This window comes from Haliotis rufescens, unplaced genomic scaffold (assembly GCF_023055435.1).
Source record: "Haliotis rufescens isolate VD_foot unplaced genomic scaffold, xgHalRufe1.0.p SCAF_28, whole genome shotgun sequence".
In the NCBI taxonomy this organism is placed as follows: Eukaryota; Metazoa; Mollusca; class Gastropoda; order Lepetellida; family Haliotidae; genus Haliotis; species Haliotis rufescens.
The window spans coordinates 4,587,336-4,614,451 of NW_025963979.1; the positions used below are offsets into that span (position 1 = coordinate 4,587,336).

General features: G+C 38.1%; 1 protein-coding gene across 1 annotated transcript; it reads left to right on the top strand.

Moving 5' to 3' along the window:
- The first annotated feature begins 582 nt into the window (after nucleotides 1–582).
- On the top strand, nucleotides 583–25,837 carry LOC124139708 (neutral ceramidase-like). The gene is made up of 19 exons (XM_046506992.2): nucleotides 583–768; nucleotides 2,195–2,344; nucleotides 5,384–5,560; nucleotides 7,885–8,012; nucleotides 9,159–9,236; nucleotides 9,362–9,482; nucleotides 9,578–9,700; nucleotides 9,793–9,879; nucleotides 12,504–12,605; nucleotides 12,866–12,947; nucleotides 13,373–13,485; nucleotides 13,936–14,030; nucleotides 16,287–16,326; nucleotides 18,300–18,398; nucleotides 19,003–19,098; nucleotides 20,524–20,667; nucleotides 21,797–21,850; nucleotides 22,132–22,217; nucleotides 23,684–25,837. The coding sequence occupies exons 1-19, from the start codon at nucleotides 610–612 to the stop codon at nucleotides 23,871–23,873; spliced, it is 2,124 nt and encodes a 707-aa protein (XP_046362948.2). The 5' UTR covers nucleotides 583–609; the 3' UTR covers nucleotides 23,874–25,837.
- Nucleotides 25,838–27,116: the final 1,279 nt, after the last annotated feature.

A 27,116-nucleotide genomic window follows, 5' to 3' on the forward strand; every position in this document is an offset into this window, starting at 1 on the left:
AGTGCGACCTGATATACAAAGGAAGTAAAACTTGGTGAGAGTGATGCCACAAAAATGGTCTAAAGATAGTGACGTAGAGTCAGAATAGATGAATATATTTTAATTTAACGTATAATTTTTGAAGGGAAGACAGACTTGGTATGATATAATTCCAGGCACCAGCTGCTACCAGATCACACAAGTATGCCGGAGCTATATCTAACGACACCCCAACTTCACCCCATCCAGTGCTCTTTATCGACGTGTCTGTCTCTTCGTCAGAAGCTCGAGGGACGTTAACAACGTAACTAGTGTTTGGAAAGTAGCATCTCCACATGGGGAAATTTGTATGGTATCAAATGAACTAACCTATTATTATTACGGGGATCTTTATTGACATTTCATTGTGTCGAAAAGTATAGCCTACATATGTTAAAGGCGACGAAGTCATACAATATCACGATGCCTTGAAGTAAAATATCCCACATGAAAAGAATGTATGATTATTTTTCTTGATTCAGTGAGGGGTAAAGAAAATTAGAAAACAGCACAGCCCTCCCCCCCTTTACAGATAATTCCAGAAACCAAACTTATCACGTGACACGAATCACATGTCGCCCCTAGTTCAAAATGGCGGCTGATCCTTGGAAGAGGTGTGTTTATGTGCTCTCTATATGCTGTAGTGTTTGGGGTCTAGTTTCTCCAAGTTCTAATGGAAATGACGCCACTAACTTCCTTATCGGGACAGGGATCGGTGACATCACCGGACCAGCTGCTGAAGTGAACATGGTACTGCTCTCTTTATCAACATTACAGCAATTTTTATTTTTACCATGGCATGAACATAGACATAGTGTAACTTGGTTCATGGGGTCATGTAACTGATAGTCTAATATTCTATGCTAACAAACTTGCCTGACAGTTTGTTAGTATAGAATATTAGTTGTATGGTCCAGTGCTTGGTAGAATCAAGATACAAATCAATAACCCTATTTTGTTATATCTTTTGGAATAAAATATACATTATAGCCTTTGTTCATGTGCCCCAAGTGTGTAAATTGTTAATAAGCCCAAAACAGCAACATTAGTGTATGTTACAGCTGAGAGACATTGCATTTTTATGCATTGTATAGGGTTATAGCTAAAACAGCACCTCAGCAAAAGGTCACCTTGCGAAAAAGACACTATTGCCTGGCGAAAACGGCACCTTATCTTTTTTTTTAAATTAAACTTACATGGTCACTTGCAAACACCAATAATTGTGAAATGTTAAAACAAGTTTACATTAGAAATTAGCCACCTACTCCAATTTACTCACCGACTCTGATTGGGAGGTGCAACTAACTTATTGTGGAAACATTATATGCTTTGAAGTTTTAAGTACCTTTACTCAATTTAACTCAATTTCAAGAGGCCTAACATGGTGCTGTCAGTTCGCAATTATTCACAATGGCCTTTCAATGTGTTGCATGTGAGAAGAATGTAAGAAAAAATCAACATCCTGTATCAGTGGATCGACCAGTGGACCCATCGTATATGTGGTACCAGACTTTCTGTAGCCCATTATAGAGAAATTAGCCGGACTGAAGAAGACTTTCCTTTCTGCTGTTTGAGATGCGTAGATCCCGTCAGAGAAGGGTGATCAGTAACTTTGATGTCAGTTTTCAATCAGAAGATGCAGAAGTAATGAGAGTACCAGACCTATTGGAAATCCACATTACAGCTTCAGATGTACTCTTAAAAGACGAAGATGACCGTGACAAGTAACTATATTAAAACAGGAAAAAACATGTAAATGCATCAAATAACATGTAAATAAATCATATATACTACTACATAAATCATTCGTATCGTTATTAAAAATAGAGGTGCCGTTTTCACCCGACTTATAGCAGCCATTTTCGCTAAATGCGATGTCGTTTTCGCCAGAGAAATCGGTGATGTTTTGCCGAGGTGCCGTTTTAGCCTTCACCCAATATATAAATCCAAAGGATTTTTATGGTTGCTGGCAGGGTTTAAAGAATGATAAAAGGCAAAGAATTTTGACAATTTCATTATATCTGGGACACGTTTGACTGTGTGTACATATTTGTTTCAACAGTAGAAACTATCATGATGATAGAATCACTGCATCAATATAACTTCAATAATATGCTTGCTTAAGGTTGGCCATTATATTTATAATTCAAAAACATTTTTATTTTAATCTCTACAGATGGGTTATGCCAATCCTTCACAAACAAGCAATGGCATCCATCTGCGCCAGTATAGTCGAGCGTTTGTGTTTGCTGACAGTGGCAACAAGACTCGGACTGTATTTGTGAGCACAGATTCTTGCATGGTCTCTGAAGATGTCAAACTAGAGGTAAGATAGTAATTCTGTGGAATTGGCAGTGTTTATCAGTAGCATTTGACATGTTTGCTGTCAAAAAAGTAGTTTATTTGCTTCGGGAAAATCCTGATATGTGTTGGTAAAATTGGCTATTTAAAGTCCATGGTGACACACTAAATGAACAGTTGTATATCAAGACACGTCAGATGCTGATTCTTGTTGGTTTTTTTTCAAATAAATGTGAATAGCTGCTAATGATATGCTTCATCATAACCAAGGTTGGCTGAATTTCTTGGAAGAAACCTCAATAATTCATGTTATATTAGAAATATTAGCAGTTTCAATCAGGACAGTGGAGCTCTTTTCTTTTTATTGATATAAATGTTTAAAAAAGAAGAAAGACATTTGACAGAGCTTTTTCACAAGTGCTAATTGGCATCATTGCCATTCAGGATTGTCAGCATGTAGTCAAGGAGGTTCTATCCATGGAGGTTCTATCAAGGCAGCTAGTGCATTGTTTGTCATGCTCCCCATGTCCAAGTCATCTAAGGTGCCACAGTTTGTTGGGCACTCCAGAAACCTATCATTGTGGGTTTGAATTCCGATTAGATTCCTTGGTTTGTCAGCACTGTACTTGTGCTCTTGAATTTCACCAAAGTGATAGACATCTGAGACCTGTATCACTTTGGTCTTTCCTCCCACATTAGCACGCCATCAAACAACTGGAAGCAGCGTAAAACCAAACTCACTCACTCACTCAGCACCTCACAGTGTAAAACCATCTCTCTTTGAGATTGATGAAAGTTCACTGACTCCTGATGTGTACAGTTAGCACATCAGTCCTGCTTGTCATATATTCTATACAAAAAGCGCCGAGACTGTTATCAGTGGAAACACTGAACACGTTATCTGCTTGTCATTGACTTGCCCCCACAGATAATATATGTCTCCCACTCCCAGATACCCAACTATGTTGTGGCATTGACTCTGCTTGGAGCTTGAGCTTGTATGAGGGGTAGAGACATGCTTGTTTGTTGTGATTATTTACTTGCCTATGAGAAGCAAATATATATAAATTATGTCACCAAATTGATTTTGATCTTGATCGTTTAGTAGGCCTTCATCATTCCAGCCCTCATGGGTGTCCCATGTGTGTGACATGATTAACTGGTTTACAAGACTCACTGACAAAGACACCCTGAAATTGGAACTGGTGTGACCTACTATTTTCGTTCATTAGTATCAGGACTAATCTTTTAGTTCAAAATTGTGTTGTTGTTTTTCTTTAGCTACATTGTATTTTAGGGTAAACATTTTTTAAACAAACTAATAAATAATAAACATGATAAAAGGCGCTACATATATGAAATACTTGTGTCTGTGTATTTCTTTGGCAAATTTTTGTTGTAAACTATTCTTCAGACTTTAGAAGTTCACATTATCCTGATTATAGACTTTTGTACTGAAACGGAAGTACATTACCCCAGATTCTCCTGGTTGATACAGACATAAGAAACACTCCTCCATGCTATCAAACAAATAGGATGTCCTAAAATCCAGTAAGCATTGTATAATGTTAAACGATTTTCATTACTGTATTTTTATGTTAATTTGTCTAAATAACATGATTAAGAATAAGATTTAATATTTTGAAAATTAATTGTAATTTAATATTATCTTCAATTGCCAATCTTGTTTATAGATCTATGTCATAGGATACAGTTAAGTACTTGACATGCACTTGTTCGAAGTGGTATTTTGTTTCAAAAAGAAAATCTTTTGAAATTCTGTATTTTCCTTAAATTCAGTTTTTGCACTCTGTTCATGGTCATCATGTTCATTGCCAAACTAAGCTGGAAGTTCTCTCTCTCTCTCTCTTTATTGGGTCCGCGAACCTTGTGTCATTTTTTAAGAAATTAATATATTAGTAAAAATAATAAATTCTAAATGTTTAAATTTGAGGCCGAGCATTGTCCTCCAAGAACACCCAGATAAATCCCTGGCATGGGGATAGATATAGTTGAACACTTAACAGAGCATTGGAAGGCAGAGTTCATACAGACAGGGAAACTCACTCCTGATTTATGGCTGTCAAGGACAGGTTTGACCTGAGGAAAATAGGCTACTCCCTTAAGTTTACTTATGTGACTTTTCAATATATGGGTACATTTTGGGGTAAGACTTCAGCCTGTTCTTTTTAGGATACTTCCAATCATTAAGTAAGGTCTAGCATGTCTGGTGGTAGAAGTAATCACCTTATCAATAATAAATAAACATCTCAATTTCTCATCTTAATCAGTCAGTGTTTAATGAAAATTAAATGATATTTCCTGCATCAGCATCTTGGGTACATAGGGATTTGTATGATAGACACTATTCATTTAACATTGAAAGAAACTGAATTGGATATGTATATGACCCATTTATGTGTTATAAATGTAGCAGGGAAATGTTATCATATTCAAGAATATTCCATGAGCTACACAAATTATTTTACCCAAATTATTCTGCGATGAAAAGTGTAATCTTCAATACTAAAATAAATTTAGAAATTGTTCATTATATCCAAAGTCCATTTTCAAATTAAGAACAGCTGTAATTTCAAGGGAAGAACCATTTTCAGTTTATTACATTTTGTTCGTTTGTTGTTCAAACAATCGAGTCTGGGCCAGACAATCCAGTGACTGACATCATGAGCATTGATCCACACAATTGGGATATGATGACATGCATCAACCACCCGATCCTGTTAGTCACCTCTTACGACTTTTTACGACAAGCACAGGTTGCTGAAGACCTATTCTACACCGGATCTTCACGGGTCTTATTGCATTTATTACACTTATACATAGATATGTTGGTAAGGATCAAGAGATGCTCATGTATTATTGAGAATTTGATAAATTCCGCTAATTATGGCTAGCGGCTGCCGCTGCTGAACAAACCTACCTTTTGATAGGTTGGACAACTTGTGATTTACAACCAGTATAATGCGTTCTCTTCTGATGAAGCCACCCCAGATAACAGGAGGTGGTGTGGTTGTGTTTATGTATAACCTCTGATTCTATACAGGTTGTGAAGAGGCTGCGCAGTGAGTATGGGAGCCTGTACACAGAGAGGAATCTGTGCATCAGTGGTATACACACTCATTCTGGACCCGCAGGCTTCCACCAGTACCTGTTGTTTGAGATTACCTCCCTTGGATTTGTCAATCAGTCCTTTGTAGCTCTGGTAGATGGCATTGTTGATGTAAGTATTTCTTTTAACTGAGGTAATGAATGTTAATCATGTTAATAGTGTACAGCTTTATGATCTTAATCTTGTGTGTGTCATTGTACGTATGGGCTGCCATTCGGTAAAAAAATACAAAGTTGAAATAAAGGACCAAAGTACGCAATAATAGTCAAATGTTACGAATATAGTATTAAATGTTACTAATAAAGGTGAAAATACAAAACAAACTGACGCCAGTTAAAAAATACAAAGTTCAAATAATGGTCAAAAGTGTGCAAAAAGAAAAGACATCATATGAAAAGAAAGAACAATGTGTACTAAAGAATGTCAGTGCGCACGAAAGGACACTACATGTATTCTGCTAAAGGACGTTGACAATGAAAAACGCCAGATGGCACTGCAATTTGTAAAACATCCCGAGTTTAATCGGCTTGTTCAGTTGTGTTTATGATAACTGCATGCTGAGGTGCACAGTGTATTATTGTCATTTTCATTACATCTCAAAAGTGAACATTGTGTGAGAATTGTGCTTGCGCGGCACTGGCAACCTCTGACTATAAAATTATGCAGAGATGTAAAATGTTCACCTTCCTGTCTGATGGTGTGGTGTAAATGTAACTGCAAATATTAAAAGATTTGAAAAAGAGACACTGCTAAATGTTGTCCGAGATTGTGTTATGCGTTAAAAAACAGCAAATGTCGCCACTTATTATCCTACACCGATATAAGGACAATTTGTTTATTTAACAGCTATACAGAAATATGTTCATACTGTTTGGCCCTCACTCTATGAAGGTTCATACTCCAATCAACTCACACAAAGTGAAAGTCAATTCTTAAGTGCACATTATACATATGTGACGTCAGACGGTGGGTGCACGAGGAATGACGTAATACATTGTGCACCAGGGCATGCAGTTATCATAAACACAGCGGAAAAAGCCGATTAAGGTCTATAGGTTTTCCAAATTGCAGCGCCATCCAGCGTTCCTTATTTGTGTTATTGTCAATGTCCTTTCGCAGAATAGTGTCCTTTCGTGCACACTGATGTTCTTTAGTACACATTGTTCTTTCTTTCCACATGACATCTTTTCATAACATTTGACTATTATTTTGTGTACTTTTGACTTTTATGTCAGCTTTGTATTTCTTAACCGGCGTCAGTTTGTTTTGTATTTTGACCTTTATTAGTAACATGTGACTATTATTGCATACTTTTGTCCTTTATTTCAACTTTGTATTTTTGGACCGAATAGCCACCCATCGAACGCCAACATGGTGGGACAAACCTCATGGTATGACTAGGTTTGTCTGGCCTAGACTGGAATATATACAGTCCGCAGTCAGATTGCTGGGATATTGCTGGGTGTGGCGTTAAACAAAGTTCATGTCAATATTTGAACATGTTAGAGGCTGTGTAGATATTTTACTGAGCATGCATGTTTAGGTGGAAAAGATGTTTTCCTCAGTGGTGAGATGGGAAGCCCTTATGCTACCAGATTTTCCCAGTTGTGTGAGGGGGGCCTCCACAAGGTGTACAAGTGCCACTTGTTTTAGTCATGAAGCAACAGTGTAATTTGATTGAACATCTATTTAGAGCTTTGTGTCACTCATCTTCCCAATGCAAGAGACTTTTACAGTTCAGTTTTCACCCTTGCAGAACTAGGCTGGAATTATGGAGCTATGTTTTGGCTGGACTAACGAGTCTATGCATAGTCCAATCAACATTCCGTAACGATATTGACATCTGGTTATTAACAACATGGCAACCGCCGTGCCGAATTCGCTCCATTGCAGGATTTGCAGAACATGTGTACCATCAGCTTGGCGTCAATGCATATTTCAAAATCTTTTCATGTTTTTAATCAAGTTGCTGAAGTGATATGATGCACTACAGGAGGTAAACCTGTTTTATTACAATATAGATCTTTACTATAAATGATGTCGTCTTGATTGGGCACTGCCATTTTGTTTGAAGCAAATGCAAGTGACATGAGAGGTGGAATCTGATTGGTTAAAAGTGGGGACATGGAAGGGACACTGGTGGTGCTACAATCGAGCCCAGAAATTGAAACTGGACTTTTAAAGTCTGTTAACGCCCTTGCCTTGGGAGGATGTGTGTTACTTGAAATGAACTGAAAACAGAACTGGTGGTGAATGGCTCCAGGGTATGTGTCATACTGGAGTGGGGATATAATACACTGGATGAAGAAAGATAACACACAATACTTTCATATTTTTCACTTTTTCAAGGTGTTAACGATGTTGAATATGATAGCTACACAACACCAATACTGTTGCTTTGGTTACCACCACAATGTTCAGTCTTAATGCTGCAGAGTATCCGCATGGCCCATAGCACTGTCCGTCCTGGCAACATTTTCATCAACAGCGGGGAACTACTGAACTCCAACATCAACCGCAGTCCTGCTGCATATGCCAACAACCCAGAAGCAGAGAGAAAGAGGTGAGACACAGATACTCTCAAATAACATGTTTATCACATCATGTGCCCTTGCACAGTTGGTGCTTTCTTATCCAGGTTGATAAATGTGTTATTTGACAAGTTTATTACCGATAGCCTTTTCACATCAAGGGCCATCTACTGGTATATATTTCAGGGACAAGTACTATCGACATAACTGCCATGTACATTTCAGATACAAGTACTGTCGCCATAACCACTATGTATATTTCAGATATAAGTACTGTCGCCATAACCACTATGTATATTTCAGATATAAGTACTGTCGCCATAACCGCCATGTACATTTCAGATATAAGTACTGTCGCCATAACCACTATGTATATTTCAGATATAAGTACTGGCGACACAACTGCCATGTATATTTCAGGGACAAGTACTGTCGACACAACTGCCATGTATATTTCAGATACAAGTACTGTCGACATAACCACTATGTATATTTCAGATATAAGTACTGGCGACACAACTGCCATGTATATTTCAGGGACAAGTATTATCGACACAACTGCCATGTATATTTCAGATACAAGTACTGTTGACACAACTGCCATCTACTGTTCAGATACAAGTACTGTCGACACAACTGCCATGTATATTTCAGATACAAGTACTGTCGACACAACTGCCATGTACATTTCAGATACAAGTACTGTCGACATAACTGCCATGTACATTTCAGATACAAGTACTGTCGACACAATTGCCATGTATATTTCAGATACAAGTACTGTCGACACAACTGCCATGTATATTTCAGATACAAGTACTGTCGACACAACTGCCATGTACATTTCAGGGACAAGTACTGGCGACACAACTGCCATGTACATTTCAGGGACAAGTACTGTCGACACAACTGCCATGTATATTTCAGATACAAGTACTGTCGACACAACTGCCATGTACATTTCAGATACAAGTACTGTCGACACAACTGCCATGTACATTTCAGGGACAAGTACTGGCGACACAACTGCCATGTACTGGGTCAGACATAGCTACGAGCCGACTAGCCCTCTAGTCCCAGTGACTAGTGAATGCCTACGATAATGTTACACAGAAGTTAGAAATGAGATGTGGACTACATGTATTTGGGTGTAACTGGTGTTCTCCCCTCCATTGCAGGTATAAGTACAATGTTGACAAGAACATGACTGTTCTGAAGATGGTGGATGCTGAAGGAAAGGACATTGGCATGATCAGGTCAGTCAGCAAATCTCAGTTCTCTAGGAACTCCTCTGTAGCATCCATTCTTGCTGTTAAATGATATTTGATATTCTATTAATGTTATTGTTCTGAGTTTGCCCTGCAATGTTGGTTCTGTTTAGCTGGTTTGCTGTGCACTGTACAAGTATGAACAACACGAATGGCCTGATCAGTGGCGACAACAAGGGCTACGCCTCTCAGCTGGCAGAGGAAATTATGAACAACGGCGCACAACCAGGAAAGGTCAGTACAGAGTTATTTCCCTTTAACATAGCTTACTGTCTCTGTCTGTCTGTATTTTATTTAGATCTTTTTCTGTAATGTTTTTGTGATTTCAGGGAGCGTTTGTTGCTGCATTCGCGCAGAGCAATGAAGGAGACGTGTCCCCTAATACTAAAGGCCCCCACTGCATTGACAGTGGTCTGCCATGTGATATACTGACAAGCACCTGCCATGGCAAGGTAGTTACCACTTTTGAATTTCTTATAAAGTCTGTCATTTGTAACACAAATAGTCCTAATTTAATCACTGTTGTTCTCATTTTCCCCCACAGAACGAGCTGTGCATTGCAGCGGGTCCTGGCCGAGATATGTTCGAGAGCACCAAGATCATCGGAGAGAATCAATACAACAAGGCCATGGTAGGATGAGGACATAATATCAGGGATGTACTATGTCTGTGTACACGAGGGGGGACTTGGCTAATGTGACAGTTAGAAGCACTATACTCCTGCGATATAAGTATAGGTATTGTAAATATATTGCGATATAAGTATAAGGATTGTACACACATTGCGATATAAGTATAAGGATTGTACACATATTGCGATATAAGTATTAGGATTGTACACATATTGCAATATAAGTATAAGGATTGTAAACATTTTGCAACATAAGTATAAGGATTGTACACATATTGCGATATAAGTATAAGGATTGTACACATATTGCGATATAAGTATAAGGATTGTAAAAATTTTGCTACATAAGTATAAGGATTGTACACATTTTGCTACATAAGTATTAACATATTGCAATATAAGTATAAGGATTGTACACATATTGCAATATAAGTATAGGGATTGTAAACATATATCAGCACAGTGACCACTCGCTACAATGCTACCTTTGGTGTCCAAATAATTGATAGGCATTATAGACTATCAGCGGATTAGTCAAGGTGGAGTCCAGTGGTAGATGACCAACACAACAGTCCATGCTTGCTCTGTCTACCTAACACGATCTACACTGCACGTTTCAGAGTTTGAAAAAAAGATTAGAATTGTAGTTTATTATTCATAGATTTATCAAACGTTATGCTCTGTGAAAAAAACCACATCGTAATCCTTCAGCAAATTAAGGTGTACGAACAGGTATCTATTGCATATATTGTGATATGAATATAGATTACTAAACAAGTCCTCATTAGATACCGTTTTGATAACAATGAGCATTTCTAAATGTTTCTAACGAGAGAAAGAGAATTAGATCATTTTGAGTTGAGTTAAAAATGGGGACGAGTGTAGTACCGTGTATCGCTGTGTATAAGGCAAGTTTTTTTACCTAGAAAAAGAGGGCTTTCAAGGGGGGTCACCTTATACACAGGGTTAAAGGGTTTTGATGTTTTTCCCCTCAACACAGACACATTACTGTGAGCACTAACACCGGAAATACCATGTCAGCAAATCCGTGCGGAAGTACACAAATTAATCAAACAACAGTGTCTTGTTATAAAAAGTGTTCATTGTATATCTGGACTATCCAGCAGTAGCGATCAGCTGTACCAAAGTTCTACGCTTATGGTTATTAATTTATTTCAAATATATATGGCAAAGTTGCAACTAAAAAGACACGATATATATTATTCCGGAAAAGATAGTAGATTCAGATCCAATTCTTCCAATCACCGTTTCAAAATTCTTTACAGTTATATTATTGGGTAATTTTTAACCAAATCACTGGTAGATTCCTGGAAACGTGTACAGCTGATTGCTGTTTTCGGCTTAGTTCATGAGACAATTCACACAGTAGTCAATGCCTAGCAGAAAAGGAAATACAGTTTAGAAGATAAATCATCATGTCTAGTGATGTATTGTCTCAAATTTCAAATTTGTATTGACCAAGTGTAATTTTATCCATGTTTATTAACCTGAATTTGCTGTAGGGATAAAATGTGGGGGGTTTTCTGTGGAAGACAAATACATTTTTATTGCAAATGTAGGGATTGTGTATGCACTGGTGATGTTCTTCATTCTGATTTACTATATAGACGGGGTATATAAATTAGCATTTTAAAAGCTTTTACAGGAAGTCGCCTTATAGGCGGGGTCGCTTTATAGACAGCGATATACAGTTATTTATTAATTACTCAATTAAACTTTGCACAATATCTAAAATCATAATTGCGAAAAACCAATCTCATTAAAATCAGATCTAAGTTCTCGCTACCGCTAAACAAAGATCTGAGGACATCCCATTATGGGTCATGTCAGAACGAGCTTTTGCGAATTTTGACTGAACACTGAAATGACTAACAAGAAGTCAACATCAGCCAATTAGAAAGCACAACTTTCTTGAGCTTTACGGCACTGGTTTCAACCTGGCGACTTCCTTTTCAGACTACACTTGAAAAATATGTTGATACAGTTTTCAATTAAAATTTTGAAAACTGAACAAACAAACATTCCGGAATGTAGATTTCCTTGCATTATTCCACATGATGACAAAACACGTCTCCCAAGAACTAGGTTCACCAGATTGCTTTGGAAGCAATGAGGGGGTTAAGGGGGATAACTCCGATTGTCAGATGTTAATTTTTAATGAACACTTGGCTCTCCAAGAAATTAATTTTTTGGATCAAATTGTAATTCAGATTGAACAAATATATATTTAACTCTGTTTTCTTTTTATCATGTGTATTAGGTCTGTTGATACTATGGATAATGTGGAGTGATATTGATAACTTGATACCTTCACATGTCAACAATGTATTGCCCTGGACCTGCATTGAAAGTTGGATCAACTGTTACATGTGTAATGAATGTGATGTGCTAAAAGCAAACAAGAGGAAGAACAGAAATTGTATTATGCTGGTTGTTGTACTCTATCCAATGGTATTATGTTTTGCAATAACTGTTCTGTCTAACTTACAGTTTGTGTTTAAATTGCAGTGCATTTATGTGGGTTATAAAGTAAATGTCTGAAACAGTGTCTTAATGACTTAGCCATGAGTGATCAGACAGTGATCTGATGTATGTTTCACCAGGAGCTGTACCATGCTGCCACCATCATGCTGTCGGGCCCTGTAGATTTCCGACACACATATGTTGATATGACAGATGTAGATGTGGCAGTCAATGGTACAACTGTGAGTATCAGTGGGTGGTATCAGGTACCTTCAGGCTGAGTTGTCACACTGTAATTTGAAATAGATCTAATTTTTCAAGATTTTATTGATTTTATCGACTGACTTTTAAACTGTATAAGATGCAATATGTGCATCTAGTAAATCCCTGTTACTGTAAGAAAAGATATGGATTATGAATGACATTAATTCAGGATTGAGAAACAATTTTGAAGTGTATGAAAGTGTTTGTCAGAGAAACAGTTTGCCCTGTGTTGCTGCAGGTGAAGACCTGCAAGCCAGCCATGGGCTACAGTTTTGCCGCTGGCACCACCGATGGACCGGGAATGTTTGATTTTAAACAGGGTGAGCAGCTCTTGCATATAGTCCAGTTAAAGAGTTGCAGTTGCAATATCAGGTCTCCTGGGGCTGTTTGTTTCAAAGAGAATGTAGCTTGCAGGCTTCCAGGCTCCTTGTATTAGACTGCCTTGAGTACAGCTAAACTATGGTGCCTGAATGACACACTGGGGAATTAGGTGTGTTTTTAGATACCTCAAGATAATGCATATTATCCGAAGCGAAATACGATGTCATCATGCTCCATGAAAAATAACAAGGCAAACTGTCTGAAACTACTTTGTACCTAGCTTGTGTTGAAATGAAACTTTGTTTGAAGATGGATCATGTGTATTCATGCTTCATGTTGGCACACCTATACAACTACTGCACTTAAATGCTTAAAAACCAATTCAGCTATCTTTGTTAGTATCTGTTAAAAACTTTGTTTGCAGGATCAACATCAACTAACCCTCTTTGGAATTTGATACGAGATTTCATCAAAACTCCGACTCCTGATCAAGTTTCATGTCATGCCCCTAAACCAATACTGCTGGATACTGGCGAGGTGAGCCCACTGTCAGTGTCATGTATGACATGAAGAGTTCAACAGATGGCAACAGTTATCTTTTCTTGCCTAAATCTATGCTGCCATTGTTGCAAATAGGCAGTTTATTTGATTTGTTTGTTTGTTTGTTGTTTAACGCCTCACTCAGCAATATTCCAGCTATATGACGGTTGTCTGTAAATAATCGAGTCTGGACCAGACAATCTACTGTTTGACATCATGAGCATCGATCCACGCAAATGGGATAAGATGATATGCAGAGAGTTTGTTTAAATAAGTTTTCTGCCAACCGGGAAATTAATTTCGGAAGAATGCCTGGTGTCCAAAGTAAGCATCTGTTGTGAAATGTCAATGTTTTATTGTGGCCTCATTGTTAGGATTTGTGAAATTTCCCTTTGTAGTGTTTCGTTTGTGTGACATTTGTCTTTTATGTGTCAATTGCTACAACAGATCAGTTGGCCATATCCTTGGCAACCAGCAATTGTTGACGTCCAGATACTCCGACTTGGCCAGCTTGCCATCATTGCAGTACCAGCAGAATTCAGGTTTGTGACATGTGAGTCAGTATGTGACCTGTGAGTCAGTATGTGACATGTGAGTCAGTACGTGATATGTGAATCACTATGTGACATGAGTCAGTATGTGACATGTGAGTCAGTATGTGACATGTGAATCAGTTTGTGATATGTGAGTCAGTTTGTGACATGTGAATCAGTATGTGACCTGTGAGTCAGTATGTGACATGTGTGTCAGTTAGTGACCTGTGAATCAGTATGTGACCTGTGAATTAATTTGTGACATGAGTCCGTTTGTGTTATGCGAGTCAGTATGTGACATGTGAATCAGTATGTGACATGTGAGTCAGTATATGACATGTGAGTCAGTATGTGACATGTGAGTCAGTTTGTGACATGTGAGTCAGTTTGTGACATGTGAGTCAGTATATGACATGTGAGTCTGTATGTGGCATGTCAGTATTGACATATCAGTCAGTATGTAACATGTGAGTCAGTATGTGACATGTGAGTCAGTATGTGACATGTGAGTCAGTATGTGATATGTGAGTCAGTTTGTGACATGTGAATCATTATGTGACATGTATGGATTACACTTTCACAAAACTCTTTTTCTGTTGGTAAAAAAAATACATTGTATCGCTTCAGTTGAATAAACAAAGCTATAACAAACTTTGTCAATGAAAATGTGAAATTTGCTATTAAACATTACTATTATCATGTGCATTGTCTCGTAAGGCGGAAATAGCAATCAGCTGAACACACGTGTTCTCCCAATCTATTGGTGATTAGGTTAAAACATACCCAATAATATAACGGAAAAGAATTTTGATGAAATGATCGGAAAAAGTAGTGTCTTAAATTACTAATTTACTACAAATAATATTTTCTGATATCATGTTAATTTAATGTCAGGTTTTACTATATACAGTGTTCCCTCGTTATTGCGCCCTTCAATATAGCGCTAACTCGGTTATAGCGCACGGTAAAGCATGGCTCCCCAAATTTACTAACATTTTCAATGAACTCAAGTTTTCCAATGACGCGATGCTTTCCCCCATCTCAGAAAATATTATCAGCTGATCACCGCGATCACGTAACACCGGAAATACCAGTCAACAAATCCTAACTGAAATACGCAATTTGATCCTATTATTATTATATCTGGTAATAAAAAAAATGTTCATTGTTTTCCTGGACTAATGTTTGCAATTTATTTTTTTAATTATACTCAAAATTTCATTCAATAATTATGATAATGTTTACAATAATTTCAGCGAAATCATATGCGAAGTGATCAGTAGATCGCACAACTCACCGTTATTTACAGGAACCACGGTCAGATTACCGCTATTGATGCCTTGAAACAAACTTTAGTTGCAAGAGAATGGATACACATATCATAAATGCCATACCATGACTGGCTAAAAGTCATATTTGAGGCAGTTTGTCAACATAACGTTTTCGCAATCGAAATACATGTAGCGCGGGAAGTTCCTACGGTGACTGGTCAAAATCATTCCATACGTGAATGGAACAATTTGACAAATCACCGTTAAGGTTTTGCGCAATCTCGCTATTTCCATCACAGAAACAATATGTTGACATCTAATCGTCAAACTACAACAAATATTACTTTAAAGTATGGCAGTTATGATATATGTATCCATTTCTGTCATCTAAGGTTCGTTTCAAGGAGTCAATAGCAGTAATATGATTGTGGTTGCTGTAAATAACGGTGAGTTGGTAGAGCGGACCTTATGGAATGGGGCAAACGGAAGTTGTAAGTACCGGAGGGACACCAAAATCAGTGTAAATAGGATTGAATGAAAGTTTGATTAAAATTAATAAAAAAGATTAAGTACATTACAAACATAAGTCCAGATATACAATTAAACACTTTTTTATTGCCAATGGCGTAATGACACGATTAACTTGCGTAATTCAATACGGCTTGTTGATATTGTATTTCCGATGACATGATCATGACGAGACGTAGTTTTAGGTTATCTACAGAACATGACATTTTGATACAGATTTCAAGGACCAAGTTAATACCTCAGTTTATCTATGAGATCGGCTTATCTAAGGTCATATACAGTTCTATGATGGCATTGAGTCACGTGAGATATTCAATCTTTGCTGTTGATCTTTTTAATATAAATGAAAGAATGTACCCTTCAATATTGAAAGCAATTTATCACTGTACATTTTACATAATCAGTACAATCTTTGACTGTGTGATAGATGTTCACAAGTGTGATTTCTATTTCTTGTGTATTTCAGTACAATGTCAGGGCGCAGGACAAGAGATGCTGTCGCAGCGGTAAGTTTTTGGACTAAAATGTTAATATAGAGAAGTATCGTGATGCTGTTGCAGCAGTTAGTTTTCAAACTGACATGTTGGTATAGAAGTATCGTGATGCTGTTGCAGCAGTTAGTTTTTAAACTGACATGTTGGTATAGAAGTATCGTGATGCTGTTGCAGCAGTTAGTTTTTAAACTGACATGTTGGTATAGAGAAGTATCGTGATGCTGTTGCAGCAGTTAGTTTTTAAACTGACATGTTGGTATAGAGAAGTATCGTGATGCTGTTGCAGCAGTAAGTTTTTATTTTAAACTGACATGTTGGTATAGAGAAGTATTGTGATGCCGTTGCAGCACTAAGTTTTTATTTTAAACTGACATGTTGGTATAGAGAAGTATTGTGATGCTGTTGCAGCAGTATATATCCTAATCTTTGCTAATACAGTGGAGCTTCCTTAACTCAAGTCATGGGGAAGTTGTCCATAGTTCAAGACAACACAGTGTTGATATTGACCTTAGTTCCAGATGGAAGAGCACCACTGTTCTCATTTTCTAACTGCTTGCCCTAACTGCTACAAAAAATGCAGCATAATATGCTCCAGTTATTGTCTGGCCATTTGGAAGATAGTCCACCGTGACGCCAACCTCCACATCCCATAACACAGAGGCCATAACCTTTCCAGCTGATGGGACAGTTTTTCTCTTCTTTTCTGACGGTGATGTCAAATGTTTCCACTGTTTTGATTGTTTTTTTACTCAGTCTTTAAGTGGTGAACCCAGGTTTTATCCATAGTCACAAACTGTTGCAAGAACCTTGGTTCAGCTTGTTGACTGACTTGTCACAGGGAAACTATTTGTTTAATTATTTATTTATTAGTTGTTGTGGATATACCTCTGTGACATCATGTAATATCCACAACAAAACATTTCACTACTACACAAATCCTTCAATGTTAGGCTCAGAACTTCTCAATCAACAACCCACTAGTTTGGACTGCCTTTACTTTAAAACAAATCAAATCATTTCACTTCACGAACACTAAGACATCACAGTCCAAGTTCCAAACTGTTAAGTTAGTGAGGTTGTGAATGAGTGCAAGACCACAACTTTCCATAGAAATACCTTTTTTTTACTCATGTTGGTATATATTTCATTTCAAATGACACTTGGGTGAGAATCTCCATTTATCGTCTCAAACAGTGTGTCAAGTATAAAGAGTTTCGGTTTCAGCTGAAATACAGTGACATTTGACAAACTTAGGTCTAACAAACTGATGTTTCACAAACTTAGGTCTAACAAACTGACATCTGACAAACTTCAGTCTAATGAACTGACATCTGACAAACTTAGGTCTGACAAACTGACATCTGACAAACTTTGGACTAATGAACTGGCATATGACAAACTTTGATCTAACGAACTGACATCGAACAAACTTCGGTCTAACAAACTGACATCTGACAAACTTTGGTCTAACAAACTTAGGTCTTACAAACTGACATCTAACGAACTCGGGTCTAACAAACTGAAATCTTATATACTGACGTCTGACAAACTGAGGTCCAACAAACTGAGATCTAACAAGACCCGTGAAGATCCGGGGTAGAATAGGTCTTCAGCAACCGATACTTGCCGTAAAAGGCGACTATGCTTGTCGTAAGAAGCGACTAACGGGATCGGGTGGTCAGTCTCGGTCATGTGGTTGATGCATGTCATCGTATCCTAATTGCGTGGATCGATGCTCATGATATCAATCATTGGATTATCTGGCCAAGACTCGATTATTTACAGACCGCCGTCATATAGCTGGAATATTTCTGAGTGAGGCCTAAAACAACAAACCAACCAACCAACCAACCAACCAACATCTAACGAACTCGGGTCTAACAAACTGAAATCTAATATACTGACATCTGACAAACTGAGATTTGACACACTGAGGTCTGACATTTTAGATTTGAGGTCCAGCATTCTGTGTTTTCTCCTTTCAGACTCTGGTATCCGGTGGCTTCCCTCAAGACACAGTGCCAATAATAGCTGGACTGTCCAACACCTATGCTGATTATGTGGCTACTTTTGAGGAATATCAGGTTGGCTGGATTTCATCTCTTTTATTTCGTATTAATCAACTTCAAATACCAAGTACAATTTGGGGTTATACAGGTGCTGCCTTCACAAGCAATGCAAAGTACTCAAGGTTAAAGGCATAATGCCTTTTTTTCTTAATGATGTTATCATGGTTATGAACAGAGTTCTTGCTCTTACTTTTCAAAATATCATGTTTTGCATGAAATGCATGTACAATTGTCATTCCCTCAAAGTATATTTTACCCTGATATTGTAGAAGGCTTGATTCTGATTGGTGGCAACAACTATCCAAAACGCATGCACGCACGCACGCACGCACGCACGCACGCACGCAAGCACGCACGCACATTTTAGACAATGATCTTGAACATTTTTAAGTTTCAAATCTTTGATTGTCATTAGTATCAGTTTAGACAGAACCCCATTGGAAGCCAAATAATGTGTTTCACTCTTTGTAGTGCCATTCTACCAAAATCGTTAAGTTCCTATGTTCCTAGATGAATACAGTGTGCTGAGCTAGATGTGTCTGCCACATGCATCACAGGGCAATCTGTAGAGAGAGACATGTTGTTTGTCCCAGTGTGACTGTCTGTTGCCATGCTGCAGGTCCAGCGCTATGAGGGAGCATCCACTACATACGGGCCTCACACTCTACAGGCATACATACAGACCCTAGTAGGACTAGCACAGGATATGACCAAAGTGAGTTGCTATTTTCAACACAAGATTCTCTCTTGTATGTGCTGCAAGTAGAGTGTTGTTCATGTTGTTCTTCCCTACCTTGCAAGTCAGAAGAGCCATGGGCCAGTACGTGCTCCTGCTTGTGCACCAGATGAGTATATCAAACAGCTGACATTTTAATGACAATTTCTTACATGTTCACATTAAGTAGGTAATATAGAATCATGACTATCATCATTGATCTAAGATGGGAACAGGTACACTTAATATAGAATCTTGAATAGCTTTCATTATGACCTAAGATGGGAACAGGTACACTTAATATAGAATCTTGAATAGCTTTCATTATGACCTAAGATGGGAACAGGTACACTTAATATAGAATCATGAATAGCTGTCATTATGACCTAAGATGGGAACAGGTACACTTAATATAGAATCTTGAATAGCTTTCATTATGACCTAAGATGGGAACAGGTACACTTAATATAGAATCATGAATAGCTGTCATTATGACCTAAGATGGGAACAGGTACACTTAATATAGAATCATGAATAGCTTTCATTATGACCTAAGATGGGAACAGGTACACTTAATATAGAATCTTGAATAGCTTTCATTATGACCTAAGATGGGAACAGGTACACTTAATATAGAATCTTGAATAGCTGTCATTATGACCTAAGATGGGAACAGGTACACTTAATATAGAATCTTGAATAGCTGTCATTATGACCTAAGATGGGAACAGGTACACTTAATATAGAATCTTGAATAGCTGTCATTATGACCTAAGATGGGAACAGGTACACTTAATATAGAATCTTGAATAGCTTTCATTCTGACCTAAGGTGGGAACAGGTACACTTAATATAGAATCATGAATAGCTTTCATTATGACCTAAGATGGGAACAGGTACACTTTATATAGAATCTTGAATAGCTGTCATTATGACCTAAGATGGGAACAGGTACACTTAATATAGAATCTTGAATAGCTGTCATTATGACCTAAGATGGGAACAGGTACACTTAATATAGAATCATGAATAGCTTTCATTATGACCTAAGATGGGAATTGGTATACTTAATAGACAGACAGACAGACAGTTTATTCAGTAAGAAGGCCATAGGCCCATAATACAGACAATGGTTGATTGCATGTACACTTAATATAGAATCATGAATAGCTATCATTATGACCTAAGATGGGAATTGGTACATTATATGCTATGTCATACATGCACCCAGTGCTGGCTGGATGACAAAGGTACACAGTGTTAGTCATATTGCTATTCAAGATCTCACTGTCTTTACCACAAACATTCAACATTGCAATTATATGCCTTAAAACAGTGCCAGAAAGTAATATTTATTATGGTGATTGTTTTACTTACATTCATGAGTTCTACGAGCATTCCTCTGAAAGATAACCTTCCATTCAGGGCACACCCTCCCCTCCTGGCCCTGACCCCCCTAATCTGCTTGACCGCCAACTGTCCTTCCTGCCGCCGGTCATCTTTGACGCAGCTCCAGCAGGCACGACATACGGGGATGTGGTCGTCGATGTTCAGCAGGAGTATAAGCAGGTGGGTGACAGTGTGTTCTCCTTCAGTATGTCACACGTCATGGCGTATGTATCACATCACCCAAGTCTGTTTACATTTGAACAAAAACCATTAGGTCAGACCAATTTTATTGCTTGATTTACAGGAAGTGTTTAGTGAAATGCCTAGATGCAGGATGGGAAAAAAAGAAATTTGTTTTAGTGAAGGGAAACAATCTAGAATTTTAAGAAAGTAAAGATTGTTGGTATGTTTCCCCAGATACAGAAACTATTTGTATACGTAGTTCTCAATGTTCAGTGTGTGGAGAGCGGATGTTACAGAGTTATCGGTCACACAGTTGTACTCTGTGACATGGTTGGAGGACCTGACACAGTTGTTACACTCAAGTAACTTCACATAATAGAAGATGAAATGGCAAAAGGAATTATCAAAATGTTTGAAATCAACTTGATTTGCATTCTTTTGGTCCACCAATGTTTACCACCATTATTGTTTGGGCAATGGGCTCAAGAAATACACAATCTGATTGGCTGTTAGGGGAGATCTAGGCAACTGATTGGCTGTTAGGGGAGATCTAGGCAACTGATTGGCTGTTAGGGGAGATCTAGGCAATGACTATAAGGCTTTCATATCAATTACAGCAATAAATTGAATTTTTAGAGTAGCCTTACTTCTATTTCTAATGTTTTTATTTTCATAGAATTTATATATGATAATGATATCTGCATCTTGAAGTCAGCTTTGGGAAAAACAAATTACTTTGTAAGCCTTGCACATACGTCTACCATGAATTTAACTGTGCTAAATATAACATTTGAAACCTCACGCTGCAAACCCGGTTCAACATTCATTTTAGCACGATTAAATCTGCAGGACACCTAGCTCTACATTAAAAACACAATATGTTTGTCTTCTAATTGTCTCTTTACTTACTGATAATTTTACATATTTTGCAATCCATGCCAAGTAAATTATGATTTGAAATGAGTTCAAGTTTCAGTGGTAATGATTGATTAGTTTTAATGATACTGGAAAGTCCCCCAAACAAATAATGTATGTGAATAGCATGAATAAAACCTATTACAAGCGATTGGTTGTATTTTGGTAACAATCTACACTATACAACCTGCACTGACTATTTCTTTGACAGAACTCGACAGTAACGGTATCCTTCATCAGTGGTGATCCAAGAAATGCTCTAAAGGTAACACATTATCACCTTGTTCGTTGGATCTATTTGATTCAGACTTGTTGAAAATCTCATAATACCATTATCAAACAAACAAATCACCTCCAGTGATTACAGAAGTTGTTTCCAAACACATCTTTTGTGAATGAAAAGTATAAATGGAGGATTTAAGATCGCTTTCCCATAAAGGGAAATACTATGCTAATAACTCATCTACATACAAAACCTGTGTATTCAAGCAACACTTGTATTGTCAAGAAAACTTGACAGGGCATTCTGTGTTTCCTGCCATTCAGAGAGATGAGACATTCCTGACGGTGGAGAGACAGCGATCAGCGACGGAGTGGGACGTCATCTTCACTGACTCCAGCCGACACACCAGGTGAACAGCAAGATGCCCGTACAATGTTGATACCAGTCATTCAGTAACAACTTTGTCAGCCAAAGTCACCTAGCTCTGACTCTTTGTTTCTTGTGTGAACTGAGACATCACTACCCGGGTATCTGACAGGCACCAGTGCAGTAATCTGTTTCTTACACACCCTAACATTGCACCGTTTTAGCATAGTATCAAAGCTTATTTTGTCTATTCTCATGATCACAGTGGTGATTTAATACATAACACAACGGTCATTTGTAATGTGTTCTGGCCTACTGCTTACTTCCCAAACTTGGTGTTGCCCTCCTCCTTGCTCTGGATTATCAAAGTGATGATGATAATGCAATCTAGACAAGTTCAAAGAACATTCATTAACACTCTAAAACTATAAACTTTCAGCACAGACATAGGTGAATTCGACCGAGGCACAAGTAACTTATCAATGAATTACAATCAGGAATTAAAATCTGTCATAATCTGACCTTAGGTCATCACCATGGAGTAGCCAATCACAGAACTGGAATTCGATCTCACACTATGTTTGATACCAATAATCTCAAATGGGTTTCTCACCCACCGGTATGTAAGACGTTGTAGTGTGTACAGACTCTATGTGGGCTTCTCCAGAGCCTTGTCACATTGATAACTTTACCTAGAACTATATGTCTGGCTTGGGAGTGAAACTATATTGGCTATAAGGGACTTGTATTTTGCTAGTGGTACTAAAATTTGCCTTGTTTTTCCACTGGGTCAATGGGGGCGGTCGGGTAGCCTTGTGGTTAAAGCGTTCGCTCGTCATGCTGAAGACCCAGGTTCTATTCCAGACATGGGTACAATGTGTGAAGCCCATTTCTGGTGGCCCCCGCTGTGATATTGCTGGAATATTGGTAAAAGCGGCGTAAAACCCTACTCACTCACTCACCCCATTGGGTGATTGGGAGAGCTATTGATAGGGATGTAACTTCTGACCCATCTAGCAACACATTACAGTTGTACACAGCCCCAAAGTAGTACATCAGTGACAAGGGAAGTATTAATAACCGATTCTGGAGTCATGCTGGACTAATAATAGTTTTGATACACATACATACATGAATAAAAACATGTACCTCTTGTAAATACTTGCCCTTCCATGTTTCAGTCAGACAATAATAGTAACTTTACATGTTTACCAGACAACAATCAGAGGTGCTTCACTGAACTCAACAACACCTACTGCAGTTGTACAGTTGCTTCAGTACAATAGTCTTTTCACCTATCACAATACTATTGCTGCAGTGGTACAACTACCCCAATAGTATCCCAATGGTATATTGTTCTATCACAGAGCTACTGCAATAGTAGTACAATTATTTTACAATACTGTATTGATCTATCACAATACTATTGTAATTGCGTAAAACAATACTCACTCACTAGTTGTTGACAGCTCATCATGATGGAACCGTTGCTATGTTCTCTGACTTCAGGTTCTACTGGCATCACACAAATTATATCCTGGGTGAAAGTGAGGCTGAGGTCACCTGGAACATCCCAGCCAGTCAGGAGCCAGGAACATATCGCATCAAACATTTTGGAGATCACAAGAACATCCTCGGGGCAATAACAGCCTTCTCGGGGACATCAAGCTCCTTTCAAGTGAAGGCTACAAGCAATTGACCAGTACTGTCTCTCCTGTAGATGTGTGAAGTTAGGACATAGCATGGAAAAAGTGTGGTACACAATTGTACATGATTTCTTTCTGTTAGAAGATTTATAATACATTGTTAATAATAGATGATTCTGTTGAAGGAAACTGAAAATAAATAGCACTTAAATGAAATTCTCCAAGTTCATAATATCATGAATTGAACGTTTATATGCATTTGATATTCTGATAAGATTAAGATGTATAAATGTGTTTTGGCTATTTATTTTTATCAATATTCTTATAGTTGATGGTGTCTTTTAAGTATTATTTATCAAATGGAAGAAAATATTCCTGCACTTACTATGCAGTTTGTAGCTCAATTGGATTGACTGTGATATCGAGACAGTTGCTGAAACAGGTTTTTGGATTCATCCTGAAGATTTGTTTGTTTAAAGATGATGATCTTTCATGGAATAGAGTACACGCTGTTGTGAGAGATAGGTTTTACTGGTTTTATTCAAAATGATGTATCCAATGCTTCTTATTCAGGTGATATTTCTAGATGAAATTTGTCATAGAGATCAGTCTAGTGGTGGACTGGTGCCTTTTGATGATTTGTGATTTTGAAAAATACTGAAGAACATTATTCTTTTCTTCACTGAACTGAAGGTATCCATTGGCTATGAACCCAAAATTGGGTTAAAGTTGCCAAACTCCATTTTTGAATTGCACCAGACCGGGGATATGTCATCTCCAGATGACTCTTGTTCCAAATGGTGTATCCACAGTCTCCTGTTAAGGTGATATGAAGCATACATATGGAACTAGCAGTAACGTTTTCCATCAACACCTTCCCAATCAGGGCCCTATATGTCTGCATGCTCCTAGTGCATGTCATAATGTTTCAAAATGGAGTTTAACCCATACTTCTCCACACAACATTGATCTTTGAACACATTGAATACCTCTCAGCTTTATGTATCCACCGTATCAGCAGTCCCTGTGTTACGTGGAATTTGTCATGCTTTTTGGGGCTTGATGTCATCAAACAGTGGGTACTTCAAGTTTAGGTGTTCATGTTTCAACTTGGATATATTTTTGGTATCAGGGTGAAACCTGGTTTTGTCTGCTGCAAATAGGTTTTCATGTGAACATGCACCTGGTGCAAGTTAAATCATGTTTCTTAAATCGAGCCTTGCCAATTGAAATGAGTACATGTGCCTTAGAATGCCTTCACTGAGTGTTTTAACTGATAGTATACTACTCTTCAAATGCTAAGGATCAAAATAGTCGTCTTTAGTCAAAGGTGTGGTCCTTAGCAAATGTTAAGTAGTATAGCTGCCTCCGGTTCTATACTGCTTTCAACACTGACTGCTCACATATAGAGGTACTTGCCAGCACTCTTCTCAGGGATGAATAAGATCTATCTCAGGTTACAGAGCGCTGTGAAGGACACATAGTGTCCATTCATATGCAGCAGCAGCAGTGTCAGTAATTTATTTTGTAAAGTGTCTTCTCTTGATATTCTATTTTTATTCTATTTAATATTAATGTTAGGCAACTATGCTAATAACACACTGATGGGATCGGGTGGTCAGGCTCACCGACTTGGTTGATGCATGTCATCGATCCCAATTGCGTGGATCGATGCTCATGTTGTCAATCACTGGATTGTCTGGTCCAGACTCGATTATTTACAGACCGCCGTCATATAGCTGGAATATTGCTGAGTGCTGCGTTAAACAAGAAACAAACAAACAATAATATTCATGTTCTTAAATAGAAGCCTATCATTGAAGTAAGTTTATACAACTGTCATATACATGAAGGGTTTGGAACTTCAGCCGACATTTTGTACCTTTTTTCTATGAGCATGAATGCTTAAATGATAATTATTTTGTTACAGTATTTTACTGATGTGTTGTTGTCTGAATACGATTTGTTGATTTATAATATGGACGTTTATTTGATTAAAAAAATGTTACACACGCTATTACCATGATTACAGGCTTTTTGTTGACAGTGTATAGTTACCATCATCTTTTGAACTTGCTGCATCTTGAGATGGAATGTGAGACTTGACAAATGGCGTTAGTGATTTATGGTGTTGACAAAGGGGACCAACCATTTGATATTCGGGGGGGATTTTGTGTCAAGATTAGATATTTTCCGCTACAGCAACATAACCAGATTTTCTTTTCTTTTTTAAAGAAAAACACCTTGCAGCAATGTATTTTTTGTGACAGGCAAATTCTTTTACTTCCAACATTCTTAAGCATAATTATTATCAGCCACAACTTATTTTTCGACACAATCCCAGTGGTGCGAGTGATTACTTTGGAACAACTCCCGCTAGATTATTCCTGGATACCAAGAAGAATCCCCAAAAGCATGTGAATGACTCACAATATAAAGAATTTCAAACAGCTATACATTGAGTCACCTCCGACTATGCTTGTCATAAAACTCGTTTATTCCTGTTCCTGTTCCAGGGGAGATATTCTTGGCAAGTTATTCAGGCTGTGACCAATTCTGAAGCATTCCTGCAAAACAGGTGTCAGCTTTCACTTTCATATAGAAATGCACCCTTAACGACTGGAGTCCAGAGTTCTAGTTCAACACTTCACCTTTCCCATGCCCCGTTTTTCCCACAACCTAGGATGACTGAGGATACAATCGTAGATTCGGCAGGCTATCATGCAATGTCTGCGGCTGTTGATGTCAGCCCAGGACGCAAGAAGGACATCTTCAATTTCGGACGTTGCAGTGTTATTTCCAACCATGGTTCAGCAGGGACCAATCAGACTTCATAGTTCCACAACCATCCACTCTCAGAAGCTACTTCAGATGGTGGATGATACAGGCAACTCCGCACCAACACACCATCCTTTGTGGACGATTTACTGATTAGTTGAGGAGCCCACATGGACCACTTATCAGTCTCCACAGTGTGGGAAGACAGTCTGGCACAAATGCCGAAACAACAGTTCTTGGCAATGCTTTTTGCAATATACGCTGGAAACAACACCTGAGGGAGTCTTGATCTCCAACAATTCCACAGTAGCTCATTATTTAAAGAAGAGGTCTACACATTTCAGTCACCCGTTGGACCGAACGTTTCAGTTCTGCAAGTAGTTAGCTGTCACTGGGTGCTAGGGGTCATCACATCCTAGGCGTCACAAACATTGTGCTGTCCAGACCACATCAGTCCTCGCTGACGAAATGGCAACTTCATCCCGACCTGTTTTGGATGTTGTGTCAAACAGAATTTA

Bases quoted from the DNA above. Each gene is read 5' to 3' on its own strand.
- LOC124139708 (XM_046506992.2), top strand. From the start codon at position 610: ATGGCGGCTGATCCTTGGAAGAGGTGTGTTTATGTGCTCTCTATATGC. The intron at 12,948-13,372 runs GTGAGCAGCTCT...CTTTGTTTGCAG, and splicing joins AATGTTTGATTTTAAACAGG to GATCAACATCAACTAACCCT. The intron at 20,668-21,796 runs GTGGGTGACAGT...TTTCTTTGACAG, and splicing joins TTCAGCAGGAGTATAAGCAG to AACTCGACAGTAACGGTATC.